At 55.9% G+C, this 20,149-nt stretch overlaps 1 protein-coding gene and 1 non-coding gene across 2 annotated transcripts in view; both read right to left on the bottom strand.

The window, feature by feature from the left end:
• Nucleotides 1-1,650: 1,650 nt before the first annotated feature.
• Nucleotides 1,651-20,149, bottom strand: part of NAP1L4 (nucleosome assembly protein 1 like 4) — a 40,741-nt gene continuing 22,242 nt past the window's right edge. Inside the window, exons 7-14 of the mRNA XM_023537360.1 lie at nucleotides 19,358-19,429; nucleotides 15,371-15,510; nucleotides 13,939-14,084; nucleotides 11,023-11,045; nucleotides 10,540-10,659; nucleotides 8,375-8,404; nucleotides 7,891-7,947; nucleotides 1,651-2,792 (exon numbers count right to left, since the gene is read on the bottom strand). Coding sequence (XP_023393128.1) covers nucleotides 2,754-2,792; nucleotides 7,891-7,947; nucleotides 8,375-8,404; nucleotides 10,540-10,659; nucleotides 11,023-11,045; nucleotides 13,939-14,084; nucleotides 15,371-15,510; nucleotides 19,358-19,429 — 627 coding nt within the window. The 3' untranslated portion in view covers nucleotides 1,651-2,753. The remainder of the gene's footprint in view (nucleotides 2,793-7,890; nucleotides 7,948-8,374; nucleotides 8,405-10,539; nucleotides 10,660-11,022; nucleotides 11,046-13,938; nucleotides 14,085-15,370; nucleotides 15,511-19,357; nucleotides 19,430-20,149) is intronic.
• Nucleotides 18,539-18,665, bottom strand: LOC111746427. The gene has a single exon (XR_002783096.1). It is a non-coding gene; the product is annotated as a small nucleolar RNA SNORA54 (small nucleolar RNA).

Below are 20,149 nucleotides of genomic sequence, written 5' to 3'. Positions count from 1 at the left end.
GGAACGAGGAGGGGCCTGGGGAGTCGCTCTAAGGATGGAGAGGGAGAGGGCGGTAGATCTGCAGGGATGACGCCCGCCTGGGGCCCTGGGAAGGAACACTGTGACGTCTGGGCCTGGCGGGGGACTCCAAATCCGGGCTGGGGCTGGGCTGGTGAAGCCTGGCCATTGACCCCAGCTTATGACAGGGAATCAGTGGGGACAGAGGCAAAGGAACAGCCAGACCGGCACTGTGGTGGATGCATTCTGGGCTCCATACCTAGCCAGCTGGGGCTGGGCCAAGACAGTGACCAGCCAGATCTGCTCCAAGTGCCACCTTCCCTGCTGCCTCCTGGCTGGTCCGTCTGGGGAAACCTGGGCGCTGTGACTTTCCAGAGCAGTGGGAAGGATGGATGAGCTCCTGTCCATCACACAGCCCACGGGACGTTCCCAGCAGCACACGGGTACCCTGGTTCTGGCAGCTACAAAGTCCACTGAGAGTAGGAAGTGACTCACCACGTCCCCTGGCCATGTCCAACGGCTGCGGTGCACTGTACACACACAGGGTGTGGACTCCCGCCACAGGGGATGGGAGCCCACTTTTCTGAAGCCCTACACTGCTGGAGGAGGGGCCCTCATGACACCTAGCTGTGGACCTTGTCACTGCCAAGCCGAGGGCCGAAGAGCCTCTCGCTGACTCAGCGAGGCCCAGCAGCCTGCATGCACCTGAGAGGTGCTGGTGCTGTTAGTGAACATAGATCTGCCACCCACTGGTGACAAGGCTGGGAGCAGGAGGAGCAGCCAGCCGGCAGCAGGCTTCTCCCAAAGACTGTTCTCCAAGGAGCCCTCGCACCGGCTGCTCCCAAGACGTCATTTTGTGTACTCTTTCCTGACCTCTCACTTATCTTATAGAGGCTCATTCTGAATGCCAGGAGTCAAGGTCAACGGGGATGAACAGCACCCCTGATGGTCCAGGTCCAGGGGCGCTATGTGGACGGGCCCCTTTCTGCAGCCTGCCCCTTGGAGGGGGCTTTTCACCAGCGTCAACCACAGGGGCGCCCGCAGGCACATCAGTCCCCGCTTCTTCTCGGCCTCAGCGGCCTGGCGGGGCTAGAGGGACACACAGCTTGCCTGCGCTCTCTGGAAACAGAGGATGTTGAGGCTCTGCTGTTGTTTGGGGTGTGCCTCGCCCTTCCCAGGAGCCCGCTCCCACTCGGGGGGCGGCCCTGGAGGGCAGGTTGCACGAGGTCCCAAGCAAGCGCTCGTGCAGCGGGTACTTCCGGGAGGAGCCAGCAGAGAAGCACCTGCGAGAAGCCAGGAGAAACAGGCCTTTCTCTCTGGGAACCTTCTGGGTTTAAAAGGCCCACAACCCTGAGGACCGGCCCTCTGGGGCAGGAGCACACTCCTTCCTGAGGTGGCCGAGGGCTTGCCCGGGGGCCCCAAACTCACCCTGACACAGTGATGTGGGCCTAGAGGGCAGGCTACGTGCAGCCTCTTCCTAAAAACTGGCTTAAAAGCCTCAGGAACAAAGCAGAACACCGGAAGACAGAAATGCCGGACATGTCCAGCGTAGGGCTCCTCAGAGACAGGCCAGGAGGGACGGGGCGGACAGTGGTGCCCACCCGCTCCTCCCACCACGATCTCCCACAATAAAGACCACGCATGGCTCTGGACTCAAGTTTCACAACTTTAATAGAATATTCTAACTATTCTGTACAAATTGAAAACACCGTATTCAGTTACAAATGTGTCATAAGTAAGGCTGAGCACTCTCCAGGCCCGGTCACAGTGTGGACCCGGCACCCACAGCGGCCAGGGACCGTGGTCACACTCGAAAACCCCACATTCCCGCTAACAACAGGCTGCTCTGAACCCAGGGCTTTTAAGACAAGGTGTACGTGGGGCTGAGGAACGGGAGCTACGAGCAAGCGAGACGCGGCACTGACACAGAACAGGAGCTGTGCCCCCTGCCCGCGCCCTCGCCACGGACGACGGGCGCACCGGGCTCTGCCCCCCGCCCGCCCGAAGCCGAGGTGGTCCGCGTGGCCCGGACACCAGCCCCCGGGGCAGCAGCGAGCGGCAGGACTGCTGTTCCTCCCGTGCAGGCCTCGCTCCCAGAAAAGATGCCACCCCCTCCGTGTGGCCACGTCATCAGGTCTCCAGCCACAAACATGGTTTCAGAAACACTAAGGACAAGGGACGGCACGCGGCCCAAGCCCTCACAGCACGAAAGAACAAATAAATACGAGGATGAACCAACCACACGAGCTCGCGCCGCTGCGCCGTGAGCCACACCCCACCCCCACCCCGAGGACAGGAAACGAGAGGACGCTGAAGACGGGACCGCGCCGCGCGGCTCGCGGGGACGGCAGAGGCTGAAGCCCGGCCGGCGGGGAACGAAGCGCGTGGGTTTCTTCAAAGGAAAGAAGAATCAGTCCGATGGCAGCAGTGAGGTGACTGCGTCTAGATGCCCCCGCCCTGGGCGACCAGTGACCTTTCACCCCCACCCTGGTGTGGCCTCTGGGGCGCTCCCAAAAGCAGAGCCTGCGAAGTCCACTGAGCTGCATCCGAGGCCGTGGAGGGTGCCGGAATTAAACCTATTTCTGAAACGCATTTAAGTTGCCACTGTACAGGTTAAGCGAAATCATAAGGTAAAAGGAAAAGTTAACGTGAAAATCATGCACTTGAAAACGAGTTGCTGGAAGCACTGTCAGCGGGGGTGCGAGGCTGCCGCGGCCGGGCCGAGTCCTGACGCGTCTGCGGGCGGCGCTGGCGTCTCACTGCTGCTTGCACTCGGACGGCTGGCTGGGCTCCTTCTGTCAACGAGAGAGGGCAGGGCTGGTGGAGAAGCTGGCATCTCGGCCGCCGCGGACCACCCAGGCTCACCACGCTCGCGCTGACCGAAAGAGCGGTCACCGCGAACACGCTCAGAACAGTAACGAGAAACGAGCTGCCTGCCCGGCAGCGTCACAGGAGGGCCGCCCCTTCTGTTTAGGGTCATCTCGTGAGACCCTCCCATGCGGATTCAGCAGGAGGCTCGCGGGGACTAACTGAACTGGCGGGAGACCACGTGCCGAAGCTAGAAGGCGCCTCTGAGCCCTGGGGGACCCGCAGCGATGCCCCCGTGAGACAGGGGCACGCTCCGGTCACGCTCCATGTGCCCCACGCCACTCTCAGAGAGCTCCGCACCGGAGACAGGGAGACTCCTGCCTCTTCCCCAGGGGCCGAAGAGCGGCGCCAGCACAGCCACGGCCCAGAGGCCACCGCTAAGCTCCACAGACAAGCCCCAACCCTCCCAGGAGCAGGTACGCTTCAATGTGACCTCACGCCACTGCGACCACGCTCAGCACCCGATGCACGCTGTGTGAGGCCGACGGCGGCCCGAGCAACGATGACAATTTCCCTGCGTGTCGGAGCAAATAAGCGGACTAACCAGTCACTGTGATTTCTCACACACGTCACTCTCGGAACATAATCTGGCACGTCTGCGCAGTCTAAGAAAAACCTGCGCCCTGCTCTTTGGGTTTCTGAAGGAGCATCCGGAATAACAGGACGACACCCCGTCCACGGCACGAGCTGCGGCGCCGGCTCATTCTTCGGGAAGTCGCGGGTAAAGGGCGCAAGAAGAGAAAATGACAGCCTTGGACCCTGGCCCAAGATTTTTGTTTGTTAACTGTGATGGCAAGAATACAAGGACAAGCCAGGACCTTCCGGGCTGGCCTTGGGTGTCTGCCCAGCACTGCCCAGAGCCAATGGCAGGCCAACCTGGGGAGGGGCGCCCTGCCCCGGCACCTGCCAGTCATAAGCTCCTCAGCCACACTGCCAAAGGACCTGGGCAGCGACACAAGACGTGCCTGACAAGAAATCCTAGCCGAAAAAGTTCAAAATCAAATGCCGTCCTTTCGAGGGTAGGTGTGGAGGTGGCCAACTAGCGGCCCAAGGAGTTGGATGCCAGTTTCAGACCCGCTGGGGAAGGTGAGCGGCTGCGGCATCGGCGCTGCGATGGTGGGCGGGGGGCCAGCGCTGGGGACAAGGAAGCGACGTTGTGCTTCCTGTGTTCACACACAGAGAGGGGATCAGAGGAGGCACAGTTCAGGGGGTGCGTCTGTGGGGGTGACGCATGGGGGCTGGGATAGGTGAAGAGGACGGACGGGAGGGACTCCACGCTATGTCCTTGTACACGCACGTAATGCTGTGCGACAGCGTGCAACTTACGCTGTGCTGCCCGCAGCGTGTCATACAGCGTTGGCCAGGACAGCGTCATTTCCTTGTCTGAAAACAAAATCCTCACTGGGGGATAAAGACTGCTGGAGGCGTCGGTCCTCTCCAGAAGACCAGGAGAAGGGGTGTCGGGACACCAGTGGTTTCCAGCCTGTGATACAGGACCAGACTGTACCCTGAGAATCCTGTTTCAGGTCACAAAGTTTACTGACAGTTCAGTCGCTCGATGCTACCGACGACCAAGGGGGAGGAGGTGCTGTTTCCAAGATACAAACTAAGAGCCCAAACTGTGCCTGTCAGAGGCCACGGGTTCTAATGACAACTGCCCTGAAAAGGGGTGAAGACAAGTCACCAAGCACACGCTCAACCACCACAGCCTCTGAGGGGCGCAGAGCCGCCCCTATCCAGAGGCCCACCGGAGGAATGGCTCCCTCCACCGGAAAAGCCCGAACCCCTTAGAGAGGCTGATGACATCGACCCTGCAGGAGCCCAACTCTGCAGGCGGTGGCGGTGGCGGTGCCTGTGACGCTGCCGTCCTCCTCCCCTCCCACAGGTGGAGGCTGACCTGCTCATGGCTGCCTGACGTAACTGGCGGGATGGGGGAGGAGCGGGGCGTTGGTGACATGTCTTCAGACGTGTGGGCAGCAAGAACTTAAATATGCAGGGAAATGATCAGCCCGACCCTGTAAAGCACAGAAGGTCAAGGTTGTCCGTTCATCGCACCTGCCCGGGATGTTCCCTTCAGCCCAAGTCCGCCCGCCTCCGCCCCCCGGCCAGTTTTCTAAGCCAGCCAGCCCGCACGAGGGAGACAGGAAGGTGATGCAGACACTCTCGAGGGCGGCTGCACTGAAGGAGCACCAGGACCAGCATGCCACTCTGAGACGGGAAGGTCGAGTTCTCAGGGGCATTTTTATGCACTGGTCGCCCATTAGCCAACACGTGGAGCCCCTGCTACTTCCTAGACGCGGACGTCACTGCCCACGTTTCTCGTGGATTCTCTTGCTCCCACCTTCCTCCCTTCCCCCACCGTGCCCTACACGGTGCCAAAGTGAGTGTCCCACGAGAGAGGGCCCTTATGACTGGAGCAGACAGAGCTGCGATGACCCACGCGGTGGGGCACAGGGGGCTCCTGGGGCTTGCCAGTGCCACTGAAATCTACACTGGTTCTCTTCCCATTCGGATGGAACTCGCCAGCAACGTCAGACAGCACTTCCTGACGTGCACTCCAAACGGACGGCGGCTCCTGGCACCCAAGCAGTGGGCGCCCTCTATCACCTACTGCTCTGCACGTCGCCCCAGTTTTACCACTGCCAGGCACGTGGCAAGAAAAATCACAGCGGGCCGACCCCAACTGCCACGGTGACGGGGATGGCAGTGGCAGGCCGTGCGCCATGGCCTCCGAGCGCTGCTTGTCCTCTGGTTTACATGTGTCACCCTGCGGGCTGCCGACCTCCCAGGGCCCTCTAGATCTGTTCTCTTCCTGGAAGGCAGTCCCGTTGCCAAGAAAAATGCCACACCAGTCACGCCTTCGCTGTTTAGTCAGCGAGAAACGTGGGGCTTGGCGAGCAGAGCCGAACGTCGTTCCTGCGGGTCGGCTTTGAAAGTCGCCCAACAGACCCCCGCACGAGACCGCGCTCCACAGAGCCCCGCGGCCGCAGCTTCCGCTTCACCCACAGCCACGACCAGGCGTCGTTACGAAGCACAGATCAGACACTGGGAAGTAGGGAGCGAATGGAGTTCCACCTTACCTAGCAACGCATGAATGGGTAACAGACAAAAATTACACCTAAACGGGGAAAAAATTGAAAGCAACCGTCAGCATAAAGCAAAATGAAAGGCACAAAATCATACAGGAGGAAAAAGCCCCGTTTCTCATAATACGAAAGGGCTGCGAAATACCGACCTGGAGACGGCAACCAGCGCCCGGCTCTGCCCCTTGCTCGCCTGTGCGTGTGCGTGTGCGTGTGCGTGTGCGCTCACGCAGCAAAGCCCTTTAAAGAGGTGCGCACAAAGGAGCAGCAGCGCATCGTGACCCCAGAGGGCGAGATTCGGGTCCTCGCACTTCACACCAATGACCTACTCATTTTTAGTCATTTTTCACCTACTCCCAACTAAGGAAACGACTCGGAGACCCCGTGAAAGGTTCGAACTGACGGCCCCCTCCTCTCTGCCACGCCATCTGCGATCACTGGGGGAGCGTGCTCTTCCAGAAAAGACGCGAGACAGATGTGGCGAGGAAAGGGCACGGACCGGACAACAGAAGGAAACGACACAGGAACGGAGTGAGACAAGGGGCGCAGAGCCAGCGCACCGGGGCCCGAAGGGGGCGCGGCACCCCAGTCTTTGCTAAGGAACCCGGACGGTGAAGTGCGTGTCAGCACCTAAGGGCAGGGCGACAGCCAGCTCCACACCAGGGGCTCAGGCACGGTAGTGTAAGGTGGCATTACCGCCCGGTTCCAACTAATGGACACCTGCGACCTCCCCAGCCCTCCAAGTGTGACCCAGCGAGGCCGGGCCCCAGGTCTCGCGTCCCCCTCTTGGGCCCTGAGCGCCATCACGCACAGAGCCGAGTGCGGCTGTGCTTTCCACACAGTTACCCCGGGACGGACAGGCCACCTCGAAAAAGACGGACCTTTCCGTGAGCTTATTCCCAGGGTGCATTTATGTGGCATATTTAAAAAAGTTTTACATCCCCCCCCCCCCGCCTCCCCCAGAAGGAACTACTGCGGGCACGCGTCTACAGAAACCTGTGGTACTGACAAACCAACTACAGAAGCAGGTCACCATGACAGCTCAGTGCACACCGCACTTTAAGCAAAAATGGGGAAAACACACACACGCACACACACGCACACACTCCAGTTAAGCAGAGATACATATTATAAAATGCCAGGCAATGTTAGTATTCCGACAGCCCATGATGCACCTAATTCTAAGAGGCAGGTGAGTCACACAGTTTGTGCTGGCAAACAAGAGGAGACCCTCGCCATAGCCTTAGGGCTGCAGGAAAGCAGAGAGCACTCGGACAATGTGTCAGACGGCAGTCCGTGGTTTAAGCTCACCTAGGACCATGAGTGAAACTCCAAACCAACAAGTAAAATTAATGGGGTTGCCCACTCATTTTTATCGGTTCAAAGCAAAGGTTCCTATTTATTTATTTTTGATTATTATTTATTTTTTGTAAAGCTTACAGCACCTAGTATTCCTAAGTGATCCTAGTTCATTTCAAATTATGAGATACGTAGACGTACATTCTGAGTATCCTCAGCCCAAGAATAACTGCAAATTCCAGTATTCTATTCATTAACACCGACAACACCCCCACCCCAAAGTCCCTTCTCTGTATCCTTTCCAAAAACAAAAACACAAAAGTTTGTGTCACTGGTCACATCATGACCTTAGAAGAATTAAAAGATCTGGAAAATAAAGTTGCTCACTGAACGAGATCACGTAAATAAGATAGCTTGAGAAAACTGGAAAAGCATTTTACGGAACATTTATACTTAATACTCAAATCATACGTAAAGTGTCTAAATACAGTTCCTCACTCAAGCATTCTTCTGATAAATTTTGTTTTCTAACTAGAGAATAACAAACGCATATTCATAGTACCACTTGATTCAAAGTGGGGAACATGTTTTAGAAGCTCAACAGCGTGGCAGACACAGGTTTGGGGAGCCCTGAAAAACTGACCTTGGGGTTGACATCGGTGTCGTCCTCCTCTTCTCCCTCCTCGTCACCTTCTAAGTCCTGTATCAAAAAGAGTGAGCGAGATTTAAATTCTTATGGATCCACTGGCGACCAACTAAAACAATACTTGGACTTAGAAACAAATCATTACTATCCACAACTGATTAAATCACTTCCTTTAAACACAAAGTTATTTCTGGGTGTGTGTTTGCCCTTTCCGACAAGCCTGAAATAAACATATCGCTGAAAGTAGATTTGGTTTGTTAAACGATTATTTTCTACGATGCGTTTTCATAAGCCAACTGCAGGGCCAAACGCTGGACACCATGGCACGTGCTCTCTCCCTGGCTCTCACTGGAGCTGCAGGCCTCAAGGCGGCGGCGCCGAGGGCTGGCGACAGGGCGCCCGCTTTCACAACCCCGCCCGCCTGCGCAGACGGCCTCCCGCCGCTCAGGGAAACGCCGCGGCCGCGTGCGGGCTGTCTTACCTCCTCTTCCCCTTCTTCGCCTTCTTCAAACTGAAAAGGAAAACACGTGCTCAGGTTTCTCAAGCATGACGGCAACCTTACCCAGACACCGTCCCTGTCAAGTGCCCCCACCGGTCAGGCCTCAGGACAGCAGGAACGCGGCAGGGACGCTGGGCAGAGGGCAGCTGCTGCCCCGGGCCAAGCTGTGGGGCGATCTGCCGCCGGGCATCTCCGGGCACCGCCACTGCGGGGCCACTGCTCACAAGCCCTGCCGTGGACAGGATGCAGGCGCCTGAACACCCGGCGAAGCAAGGACTACAGGTGGGGAGGGAGCAGAGGGGCCGGCCGCGAGGGCGTGCGCTGCGAGCGTAGTTCGGTACGTCCAGGAATTCCGGTACCACCTGCATCACGTGCAAGGGATCTCCCTAGAAACGCACTAAAACCCTGACGCCTGCGCTTTAAGTAAGTTAGCACTGATGCGCACAGGGAGAGACCTCCAACACTGGAGCTGGCTGGTCGTGAGCGAACCTCTCCCACGTCCCAAGATGTCACTGGTCAGCTCCCATTCAAGTGCCGAACGTCAGACTGGGATCAAAATCAGACCCAACGAGACCACCTTCATCACTGACGGCTGCACAACACGATGTATGTGACGGTTTCTTAGGCTTTTTCTCACCAACACCAGGCTTAGCATGCCTCACACCGGGGGCGGCTGTGGTTCCGGTGTGGAGTGCACGGCTCAGGGGACGAGCAAGATGACCCGGACAGTCTGAGCCACGCCAGAACTCGGGTGCCCTGGCACCAAGCCCGACCTCACACCACACTTACCGAGCAATCGCTCTGCGGGGCACCGCTCTAGGACTCATCCCCAGGACCCCACTTTACCGGCGAGGCACTAAACACTAAGAGGCGACACGGCTGCGGAGTGGAAGGTTGAGGACCACGCGCGGTCTGGCGGCCGGCTCTGAGCCCGGCTTCTCGGCGGCTGTACACACCGGGAGCTGCGGAGAGCGAAGCCGACAAAGGCGGCACGGGAGAGCACGCGACTCACTCAGCCGTGGTCCCCACGCGTGTGTGAGGACAGGAGCGTGTGCAGGCGGCACGTCCAAGTTTCCACCCCGATGGGTGCATGGCCGCAAGCACGCGGCCGGCGTCTAGGGACGAGCTCTGGCATGCGCAGCTGCGCCATCTTCTCTGGCTCCCTTTAATGAAACTAAACATGCAGTTCCTTGGTGACAACAGCCTCATTTTGATCTTCAAGTGTCGCTCAGTCCTACCTCACTGGCCAGAGCAGAGGACAGTTCCATTCTCACAGAAGGTTCCACTGGCCAGCGCTGGTGCAGAATGCTCCGTGTAACCAGCATTTCATAAGACTGAAGTCTTAGCAGCTGCTTGCGTGCTCGGGCACCCCGAGCCCCAACCCTCCCGGCTCAGGATGGACCAACTGCGTCTCAGACGTCATCCGGTCCCCGACCACGTGGCCAGCACACACTCGCCCAGTCCAGCCTCAGGCACAGGAAGAAGTGCTGGCAGAAGCCCCCGCCTCGGGGTGCGAGGCAGCCCAAACCCGCCAGCTCCTGCCGCCCTGCCCCACGCCCCAACAGACTCTCCAAGGAAGGAAACCTGGAAGCATCCAGGAGACGTAAGAGCAAGAGAACAAGTATCATCTCACACACACTTCCAGCACGTGCTACAAAATAAAACTTCGTCTCCACAAATCAAGAAGACCCGTGGCAACCCAAGGCTTGGTTACAAGGCAGACTGCCTAGATGACAGTCATGGGACAGTTGGTGGCTGTGCTCAGGGGCCACGGTCCCAGCTCTGTGGGGCAATGGGCTCTGCTTCTTTTGGGTCGGCACGCCCAGGCCTCTGTTGATGAGATTCCCTTGTGTGTGGCGGGCGTCAAGTTCACAGGCCTTAGGCGGAACACAGCGACCCCCAGGGTCTATAGCGGACCCCCTGAAATGCGTTGGGGGGCAGCGCTAACACGGGCCGCCTCAGACACCTGCTTCTCCTGCTCCTGTGACCTCTCCTCTTCCCAGTCTACTGACCCCAAACACCACAGCACCACGCACCGTATGTCAGGTTGGTGACGGACACAAATGCAGGCCTGGGGCGTTCCCAAGCCACCGCTCAGACCCTCCCTGCCCACCAGAGGCAGCACCAGCAGCTCCCAAGGCACCTACGTTGTCATCATCCTCTATGGCCTCCCCCGTGAAGTACAGCACAGCCCGTGGGACTATCCGCTCACGAAAGAAGTGTCCAATCTCGAAGTCGGAGGCTAAAGTGAACTCGGAATCTTCATCCTGAGAGGAAAACCTGCGTGTCAGCTCATTTCACGGGGATGAACAAACACGCCGTCTCTGCCCCACACCCTGCCCACACTTTGGTGACTTGACTTAAAGCCCCCAATGCCAGCTCTGCTAGGTGAAAGCCATTTACAAGCTTAAGTGGCTTTACAAGATCCCCCCTCCCCCGTGAACTGGCGGGGGGCAGGGGTGCCCTAAAGCCCGCATGTGTGACAAGCTTTTGTCCCACCCCACAGAGCAGTGACACAAGTTCACCCCAGGTTTTCAAGGAATAGGAATAAAAAGCAAGCAGGTGAGCGCTTAGGAAATGCAGACTGGAACATCGACACGAGGGACTGTTGATAAGGGCTCAAGTCTTACCAGTGATTCTCCATCTCCAGATGCTAGGAAAAAAGACAAAACATATCCGCGTTACACTGACAACCAAAACCGCTCAAAGCCCACACAGACAGCTCCACTGACAAATACAATGGAGCACCCACAGCTCGAGCTGCCCCCTGGTGGGCGCCAGCACCACTGCACTCCCGTGTCGTGGGCTGGTACCCGAGCCTGCTCACGGGCCTGGCTGGAGAATGCCAGCTTTCAGAAAATCATTGACACAAGTTTAAAGTATTAACAGCTATGTCAGGTGGCCCAGACTGTGGCCACTGAGTGCATCTGTGTTAAGTAGAGATTTAACAAGTGTCCTGCCAAACCAGACATGACGACTTGTGGAGAAGGGGGACAATCTTTAAGCTCCGAGTGCTGAGTGTTACTGAAGCTCTGCATCTCAGCGAGGCAAAAACTGTGTCCTGGTCTGTCCGGGAGGGAGGGGAGAGCGCGGTGCCGAGACACTCTTCCCGCAAAACGAGGAACGTCCTTGTGGGCAGGACGTCACTCATTGAAGCTCGCCCACCGAGCACCTCAGCTCTGCGCTGGACGTGACGCTGAGGTCTGGTCTCAGCACACACATGAGCACACAGGGCTTTGGCGAACTAGAGTCCGCCACGCAACTGGGCATGAGAGCAAAGACAAGGCCTTAAATCCACGCTCGGCGAAGCTCAGAGACACTCGAATGATCACAGGACTCCTATCTCCGTTCACAGCCCCGACTTCCATCAGAAGGTGGATGTCAACTTTGCTGGTCTCGCCCCGCCTGTCAATCTTCCTCCGAGTCTCTGGTTGGCTGGCTCTTTCCCCACAGCTGGCACAGCGAGGTGGCAATGCTGTTCGCTGCGGAGGGCCAAGTGCTGGGGCTGGAAACACCCCCCCAAGAGGCAGTGGTCACCAGGTCCTGGCATGTAAGCATCCTGCAGGCTGTTTGGGGACCCTGATCTGGGGGTCAGGGGTCAGCACAAGGACCGCTGTCACTTGATTTGGGGATCTGCTTTGTAGGCTAAGGACAAAGGGGGCGCCGGACTAGCCCGCGAATGTGCCTTTACTTCAAAACACATTCCATCGATGTGGATGTTTTCCTTCACTGTCCCCACTGTCGCGCTCTGTTCGTTTTTATAGAGCTTACCACTTAAAACGATGATTGATCACTTTAAAAAAAAAAGATCTTCCCAGACAGGAAGCCGAAGGACTAAATGCGTGGCTGCTCTCATCCAACACACCAACACACGCATGCATTGTCTAAGCTCAAAGACAAATCGTAGAAAATAGCCACTACGATAAAAAATGAACCGACCAACGGTGAGGGGCAGCTTGATAAACGAGGGCGCTGGCTCAGAGACCAAGTCAAGAACCAAAGGCTCGGACTTGGGGTGCGGCGGTCGGGCCAGCCGCTCACCGCGCCTGCGGCAAGGCCAGCAGTCCTTTGCCTCAACGTGGTATTGGTCAGGGGACACAAATAGCAAACGTCCTTCCTCACACCCGTGCCCTGACACTGCCGACTGATCCGGCCCTCACGCTCTCCCAAGTTACAAAATCAGCCCGAGACTCCCAAGCAGCCGACTCTCAAAACCAGCTGCTCAGCCCTCTCCTAGCTCAAAGGTTCCATCTTTATTTTATTATTTTATGACTTACGGGAAAACAAAACACGACAAAACAAAATCGAAGCTGCCAAGCTATAATTCTGCCCTAAATCTCTCAAAAGTGGAAATCCAACTACTTATTTGTCACAATATGTTAATTCTCAAACCCCCTGTGCTCCGTCGACTCACGCAAAAAAACAAAACCACACGAATGAGGGAGGGAGGGAGGGAGGGAGGGAGGGAGGGAGGGCAGGTGGATCCAAGCTGTGCACGTGTAACCAGCCAGCGACAGGGGCCTGAGAGCGAAGTCTACAGCCCAGTAGACGGCAAAGGGACACAGACACCAAGGCGTGGAACGGATGGGCACAGGACTTCGCTCCAGCTTTCTCAGAATGGAGCCCAGGGGCCTGCCTCGGCTTCCCTTCCTGCTACGAGAACCCCACTTCTGACACCCCCACACCCCCGGGAGCACCTGGCACAGCCACCGACCCGTCAATGGCCGAGCTCGCCAGAGGCCTAGGACTAGACCTTTTGAGGGGAAATCATTTACGTAAGCGCAGGTTCTCCCGTTACTCGAAGGGAGCGCGTCCCTCTGAAACCCGTGGCAATCAAAGGGTGGACCGCGAAGAGGCGATGACCATCGATCCGGATGGAAAAACTCTGAGTGTTCCCAGAACCAGACAACAACTTACCAAATCATACCAAGTAACACTTAAAATAACACTAAAAGATGAGAAAAACAGGCATGTAGTATACATCGTGCTCTGCGTACCACGACAGGCTTTCTGTGCCACCCCTACTGGGTGCTGACCGGAGACCACTTCGCTGTAGGCAGAACCTTTGGCAACTACGTCCTCTCTGCATGTAAACAGCCTGAACGGTGGACGTGCATGGTGGCTTTATTTCGTTCACCACGACTGAAACGGGTAAGGACGCCCAACTCTGCGCTGCCCCTCAGGCTCTCCCAACAACTCAGGGTGCCCTGCTAAGGGACACACAAGGTCAGATGCCCGCAGGCCCAGTCAGAGCCGCGGGGTGGACCGCCAAGGTGTCACTGTGGTCCTGGGAGGGAGCTCGGCAGGGCCGCTCGGGCCACTGGGTGCTGCTACCTCTGGAACAGCTTGGGCAAAATAAGTACTGAACACTATTTTCACCTTTGCCTCCCCCCAACCCCCCCGCAAAATACCACAAACCTCAGGTTGCTTTCAGTTAGCAAAAACAGGTACCATGTAGGTCTTTCGTAAAAGCGAGGTGGTGTAACGGGCTTTTGGAAAGCGGGGATACCTATACATGATGGATAGCCACAGCCCACCGCACTCACCTTTCAACGGATTGAAAAAGTTGAAAAACGAATCGTTAGGAACTTGTTTGATAATTGTTCTGACAGTGCCGCGTCCCTTATGTTTCTGCTTTTTCTTGATCGTTTTGACCGTGACGTTTTTTCCTTTCTTCCAGTCGATAGTGCACCTACAGGGCCAAGAGAGCGGTCACGGATACACGCCCCACGAGAAAAACCGTACCAAATGCACACAGTAAGTAAACCACAGCTCTATAGCTAACCTGGACGATTTCATAAAACCCGCCTGCAAGCACGCACGACACACGCAGCCACGAGGTGCGCCTGGAGGTCAGTGAAAGAGAAAGGGCCTGGCCTGCCACCACCCTAGGAGGGAGGCATGGGCTCCAGCGTTAGGCTCCTGCACCCGCGATGGCATTATTTCTCCGAGACATTTGGCAAGGATTCTGCCATGTGTTTTCTGGGACTCACCCCGATCAGGGCTGGCAAAGGAGCCTCAGAAGCCTGTCACCTGCTGCCCCTGTACAGAGCGCACGTGAAGTGACTCACTCACACCCTTGAATGCTCAAGGCAACTAAGTGATGGGCACAAGGTGGAGAAAGGAAACAGGTGACCACTGCAAATACTGATGACCAGTGCAACACACGCTGCTTCCAGGCGGTCCGAGCGGTCGTTGGGCGGGGGTTGTTGAGCACGGCGTGCTTTTTAATTTTTTAGCTCTCTGAAGCACCCTGGACCCACAGGTAACCCCTGGCAGCATCTGAAAAGCAGCTGCTCTAGAACGGGCCTGGAAGCCAGGCCTACTTCTCACACGATGGCCAGTCTGTGAGACGGTGCTTTCTAGGTTATTCGAGCCATGTGAGTCCAGCAGGATTTTAAAAAGTTCTGAATTAGTCACATGGGGAGATTCATAAGGACAAGTACTTGGTGTACTTGGTTCCAGTGAATAAAAATAATTTTTAACTCAAGGATAAAACAGTCTCCCAAGTCATTTCAAACCAAGAGCAATGAACTCAAACCACTTTCACTCTCTGGCGACCTGCAGACTGGGCTGCTGAAGCGCTCGACCATGAGTCAAAGGACAACTACACCGTCCCGATTCCCAAGCAGGCGACTGGCCAACACGGCCAGCCTGACTCAGTCGGTCGGCAAACGCCTCTGCTGAGGGCAGTGACCACAGCTGCACTGACGGTGCCTAGAGAACCCAACCGCCCACTGAAATGAGGGAACCGGGCCACTGTCCCAAACCTGGCCCACGTAGCCACACGGTGCGTTTCCTAGCACCAGCATTCACGTCCCCACCCCAACAGAAAGATTATTTCAATCTCTGTCTCCTGGGCTTTTAAGCAGATTAAAGACTTTCTGCTTTATTCCTAATTTCCATCTTACTCGTAGAGTTCTAAAATCATCTCCTGGTTTTGTTTCAGAAAAAGAAGTTGAAATGGCATTTCCTTACCCGTCACAGTCAACTATTTCAGGACCTTCAAAGGAAAAGGGGTCGGCTTTATCTGGCTCTGACTTCATCTTGTACGTTTTTGTCAGGACTGAGTTGGTGAAGTAGTCATTGGGTTCGAAGTGGAACTCTAATACGAAAGACTGAAAACGAAAAGTCAGGGTGAGCACACGGAGACTCCACACACACCCACTGACAGACTGTGAGCCACACGGCGCCAAGGGGAACCAGCCCCGCCCTGAGCAAGAACGAGTATGGCTGCGCGACAAAACTCCTTCACTGCAAAAGACACCGGCACCAAGTTAGAACGCAAATGACAGGCTGGGGGAATCTGCTGCTGTTTTGGTTCACGGAATGGGGGCGGGATCTGCAAGGAGAAACTGGGCATCAGCAGCCCAGCAGCCCAGCAGCCCAGCTGCCTCCCGTCTCTCTCGGATGCAAGCAGCACACCGCTCTCTCTGCCTGCAGGGAACGTGGCAAGACCCCACGGGAGGTGGGAGGGGGCAGGAAGCATTGACAGGGCCTCCTTAAGCCACACCAAGGACAAGTTCACCTCTCATTCACGAAGCACTCCACAATCCGAGGAGACACAAACGTAACAGGGAGAATGGACAAAGGGTGCGTACAAAGTAGCAGTCACAAATAAAATCGAATGGCCAACAGGAAAGATAGTTACATTCACGAGTAATGAAATAACTGAAAAATAAAATGGGAAGCCCCCTTTTGGGGCAAAATGTACTAAGAATAAAAATATAGTACTGGCGAGTGTTTTGGGAGACCAAGAACATTCCTAGACTGGAAATAGCTTTGTGAAGGTCAATTTGGGAATATCAAAAGAGTTTAATAAAAGACATTCTCTGACTCAATGACAGTATTTTGAAAAGTCTGCCCTACTTGAGGAAGATACCTGGATGGATGCGTTAACGTGTGCAGATATCACCTCGGCTGAAGTTCATAAAGGGAAAAAAAGAACCTCAGTTAAGTGAACCAGAGATAGTCTACGAAGGCCGACTCTGGGTTCAGACCCCACCTCTGCCTGTGAGTGCTGTGTGACTTGGGGAAGTTACTCTCCATCTCTGTGCTTTCATTCCCTCATCTGCTAAATGGAAATGACGACCCCCCTCTGCCCCCAAGCTGACCTGAGTTATCTACAAAAGCGCTCAGAACAGGACCAGGTTTGCGGGCAGTGCTTGTCAAACGTCAGCTATTTCCACTTTTATTATAATGGTACAGCCATCAACTGGGAAAAAAATAAGTTAAAAAGACTAAAAACAAGCCACTTCTATAAAACATGGGGGAGAAATACTCTCCAAAGAAGCGAGGAGGAAGAGGAAGGCCATGACGGAGGGAGGAAGTAGAAGCTTAGCAGACAGACACAGGTGATCAGAGGGTCAGGGAACCACCCAGGTTCTAGAAGGGACGGCAGCGAGACCTGGCCAGGAGGGACCACCAACCTTTCCAAGAGGAGTGTGGACTGGAGAGGAAGGATGTTCATCAGACCCAAGTCACTGGCCTGGCAAGTCCAAGTTCAGCAAGGAAAGGAAGGCAGCCCCTGGGCATGGAATCTCCCTTCACTCTGCTCCAGCCCCGGGGCCGTAAAAACCAAAATGAAGACGGAGGGCGAGGAGGCCGTCAGTGGAGAGACTGTTACCCCAGAACTGTTCAAGGTCGTGAGTCAGTGGAGAGACTGCTGTTACCCCAGGACTGTTCAAGTCCGTGACCACAAGCGTGGATGGGCAACCTAGGGGGCGGGGCTGGACTAACAGATGGCATTGTTACACCTGGTCCTTCGTCACGCCTTCTTTTGTTCACACAGGTGTTCATCCTCCTCTTCCTCTCTCCATTTCCTTCCCCTACCATTTCTCTGAACCAAGTATGCTGTTGCTTTTCCTCATGTTTTCCTATTTTTTTCTTCCCCTGGATCTCTGTCTGGTCAAGACTGACCCCAGCACAGCCGGGGATGAATTAAAGTGTTGACGGAGCAGCAAGCAAGGGCCTGAGGAGGAGGTCCTCTCATTCCCCCCCACCCCCACCCCCACTCTGGCAGCCCCACAGCCAGCCCCACTCAGAAGTAAGTGCAAAAGCAGATCTCTCTCCTGCCCAGCAAAGCCCAGTCGGGTTTGCCTCTGCCAGCACCCATGCCGAGAAGGCCAGAGGGTCTCCAGCCCACGGGTAACATGTCCATGTGCGACCCTGGACAGGAGGGAAGGTGTGATCATGGGGCGGGGCCAATGCGCTGCCTGTGTTTCTGTCTGAAGCCAGGTGGTTGTTTTCCTTCATAGCTTTAATGTCTCAGATGTTTCAGAGTAATTTTTAAAACGACAAGACTATGGGGAAATTGTGTCATAGTTACTTCTAGAACTAGAGATTTCTCTAGTGTTTTTTAAACCACCCAGTATTTCCTAATCTCCTATAGTAAGCACGTGACCTTCACAGCGGGGGAAGCGACAAGGCAGAAAACGGAGATGGCTTATGGTCCCCCACAGCTAGGGCTCTAAGCTTCTTGTGAGGCTCCGGACGAGGCAGAAGCAAACATCCAACAGACAGGCTGGGAAAGAAAGAAAATGGACCCAGGGAATCATCCAACGGGTGTCCAGTAGGAGCAAAAGAAGAAAAGAGGGAAGTAATCTGAAAAGGAAGAATCAGTTCACCGAATTCAGATGAATCACAGGTGAGAAAGTAGCGTGAGAAAAAACTCGGAGTCTTAGAGCATCACATACTCCGGCAAAGAGATTCACACAACTCATAGCCCACGAGGTCCCACCGCCACAGGCTGCCGCCAGGGGGCGCCATGGCAAGACCTCTGCACAGGTGAGGCTTCCTGGGAAAGGCCTAGAGGGAGGCACTGGGGTAACTGGGGTACTGCAGGAAAGACGAGGTTTCCCTCGGCTACCGGAGTGGCCTCTCAGCCTGTGAGCAAGCATCCCTTTGGCTCGTGCCCTGACCCCGACCTGCAGAGAGACAGGTGAATGTCACTTCCAAGAGTGGAGCAAACAAATGGAAGGAAGAGACACAGGTGTGCTCCCCTGCCCAGCCCCCAGCAAGCAGAATGAGGAAGAGGGAAACGCCATTTCCACTGGCCCTCACTCGCTATCCGGGACCGCTGCTGAAGGTGAGAAAGAGGCTGATGCTAGGTCCCCACCGAGACCCTAACCCACAGCCTCTCAGGGGATGTGTCTCCAAGACCTGAAACTGAGAGCCACCAGCCAGCCAGTCAGTCATGTGTCGTTGGAAGTGCTGTAGCACTGGAATGGAACCAGTTAGCCACAGCCAGACTAACAGGTCACGAACAGTGCTCCTGCAAAGACCCGGCTCAGGCAGGATGGTGCGCACCACCCCGAGATCCCTTCAGAGAAAAGCGGGGAACCGGCTGAGGTCTAGTGTCTCTCACTAACTGGCAGGCAGGTCCCCCACCCTGACCCTGACTAGCACTAAAATGACACACTACAGCCAATGTTTTGGAAAATATGGATTTTGCGACGAAGCCAAGATCAGAGAAGCATTTTTCAGTCTTTTCTATCTGCAGGGACTTTTTAGAAGTTTCTTTCATTAGAATCCTGGATTTCTTTAAAGCGCTGCTGACATCTGAGTTCCTATCTATCACCCTCTCAAATCTATTTTACACATATCAGGTCCTTGTAAACCTGGGAGACACTCGGGAAAAGGACGGTATCACCCCATCTGACACAGAAAATGCACAAGCTCAGAAATCAGAGCACGGCCTCATGGACACCACGCGGGGCCGAGGAGTCCAGCCCTGTGTCTGATGCGTGCACCTTCCACCACACGGCTTGTGGCCTGAGTCATCTGCCAGGTGGACAGGGCTCAGGAAGGCCGTGTGAGAGCTCTTCTACTCCTCGGAGAGGGTCTCGCTCAGGTCGCCCAGCACACGAGTGTGGCGGGTGTGGATGTCTTGCCTGGACTCCAAGCCCTCTGAATCACCCCTCCCGCCCCACCACGCCAATAGGAGCTCAAACAACCAGTACTCACCATCGGCTGTCCAGGCTCAGAAAATTTGACTTTAATATCCTGCAGGTGTTTCAAGATTGGCTCATCATATTCCTAAACACAAAGAGAAAAAAGGAATTCTTAGTGAGCTTTTGAGAAGCGACGCACGTCCTCACTGACGGCAGTCACACGCACTTCTAGATGCTGGGCAATGCGCCCTGCTGGAGCTCCGTCCTTGTCACGGGCAACTCCCAGGGGGCCACCCAATCTGTTCACCGACCAGCGGTCTCGGGATGGCAGTAGTGAGGTGCCATCCTTCTGGGCCCTGGAGCACTGGTGACCGTCAGAGCCGGCACGGAGGGCAGTGCCTCCGACGCCGGGGCGCGAGCCCTGCCTGTTTTCACAGCACCACCCGACACCACTGTGCACGGACTGGAAATACTGTCACGTGAGGTGTTGGTCCTCTGCACCTCTGAAGAGAGTCACGAGGAACACCTCAATGGGCTACCGACTGACCCAGGGGCCAATGTCCCCCCTCATGGCACGTGGCAACACCCCCAACTCATATCACACACAGTCGCGCCTTGTGGGGAACGCATGAGGTGTGTGTGAGATCTAGCACGCAGGCGTCACTGAGGGCCGTGTGCTTCACGAGTGAGCGCTGTTCAAACTCAGAATTCTACCGACGCCCGTCACTCGAGCAAGACCAGGTGAGAAAACGTCAGAAAAGGAATGACGAGGCCTGCAACCCAGTGACCAGACTAATGAGAGGCGCTTCGCATGTAAAACAGCTACTTCTCCGCCCCTGAAGTCAAGGGATTGAACAGCATTTCT

Source organism: Pteropus vampyrus, unplaced genomic scaffold, assembly GCF_000151845.1.
Source record: "Pteropus vampyrus isolate Shadow unplaced genomic scaffold, Pvam_2.0 Scaffold187, whole genome shotgun sequence".
Classification (NCBI taxonomy): Eukaryota; Metazoa; Chordata; class Mammalia; order Chiroptera; family Pteropodidae; genus Pteropus; species Pteropus vampyrus.
The sequence above is the reverse complement of the archived record's forward strand: the minus strand, read 5'-3'. Positions and strand labels throughout refer to the sequence as shown.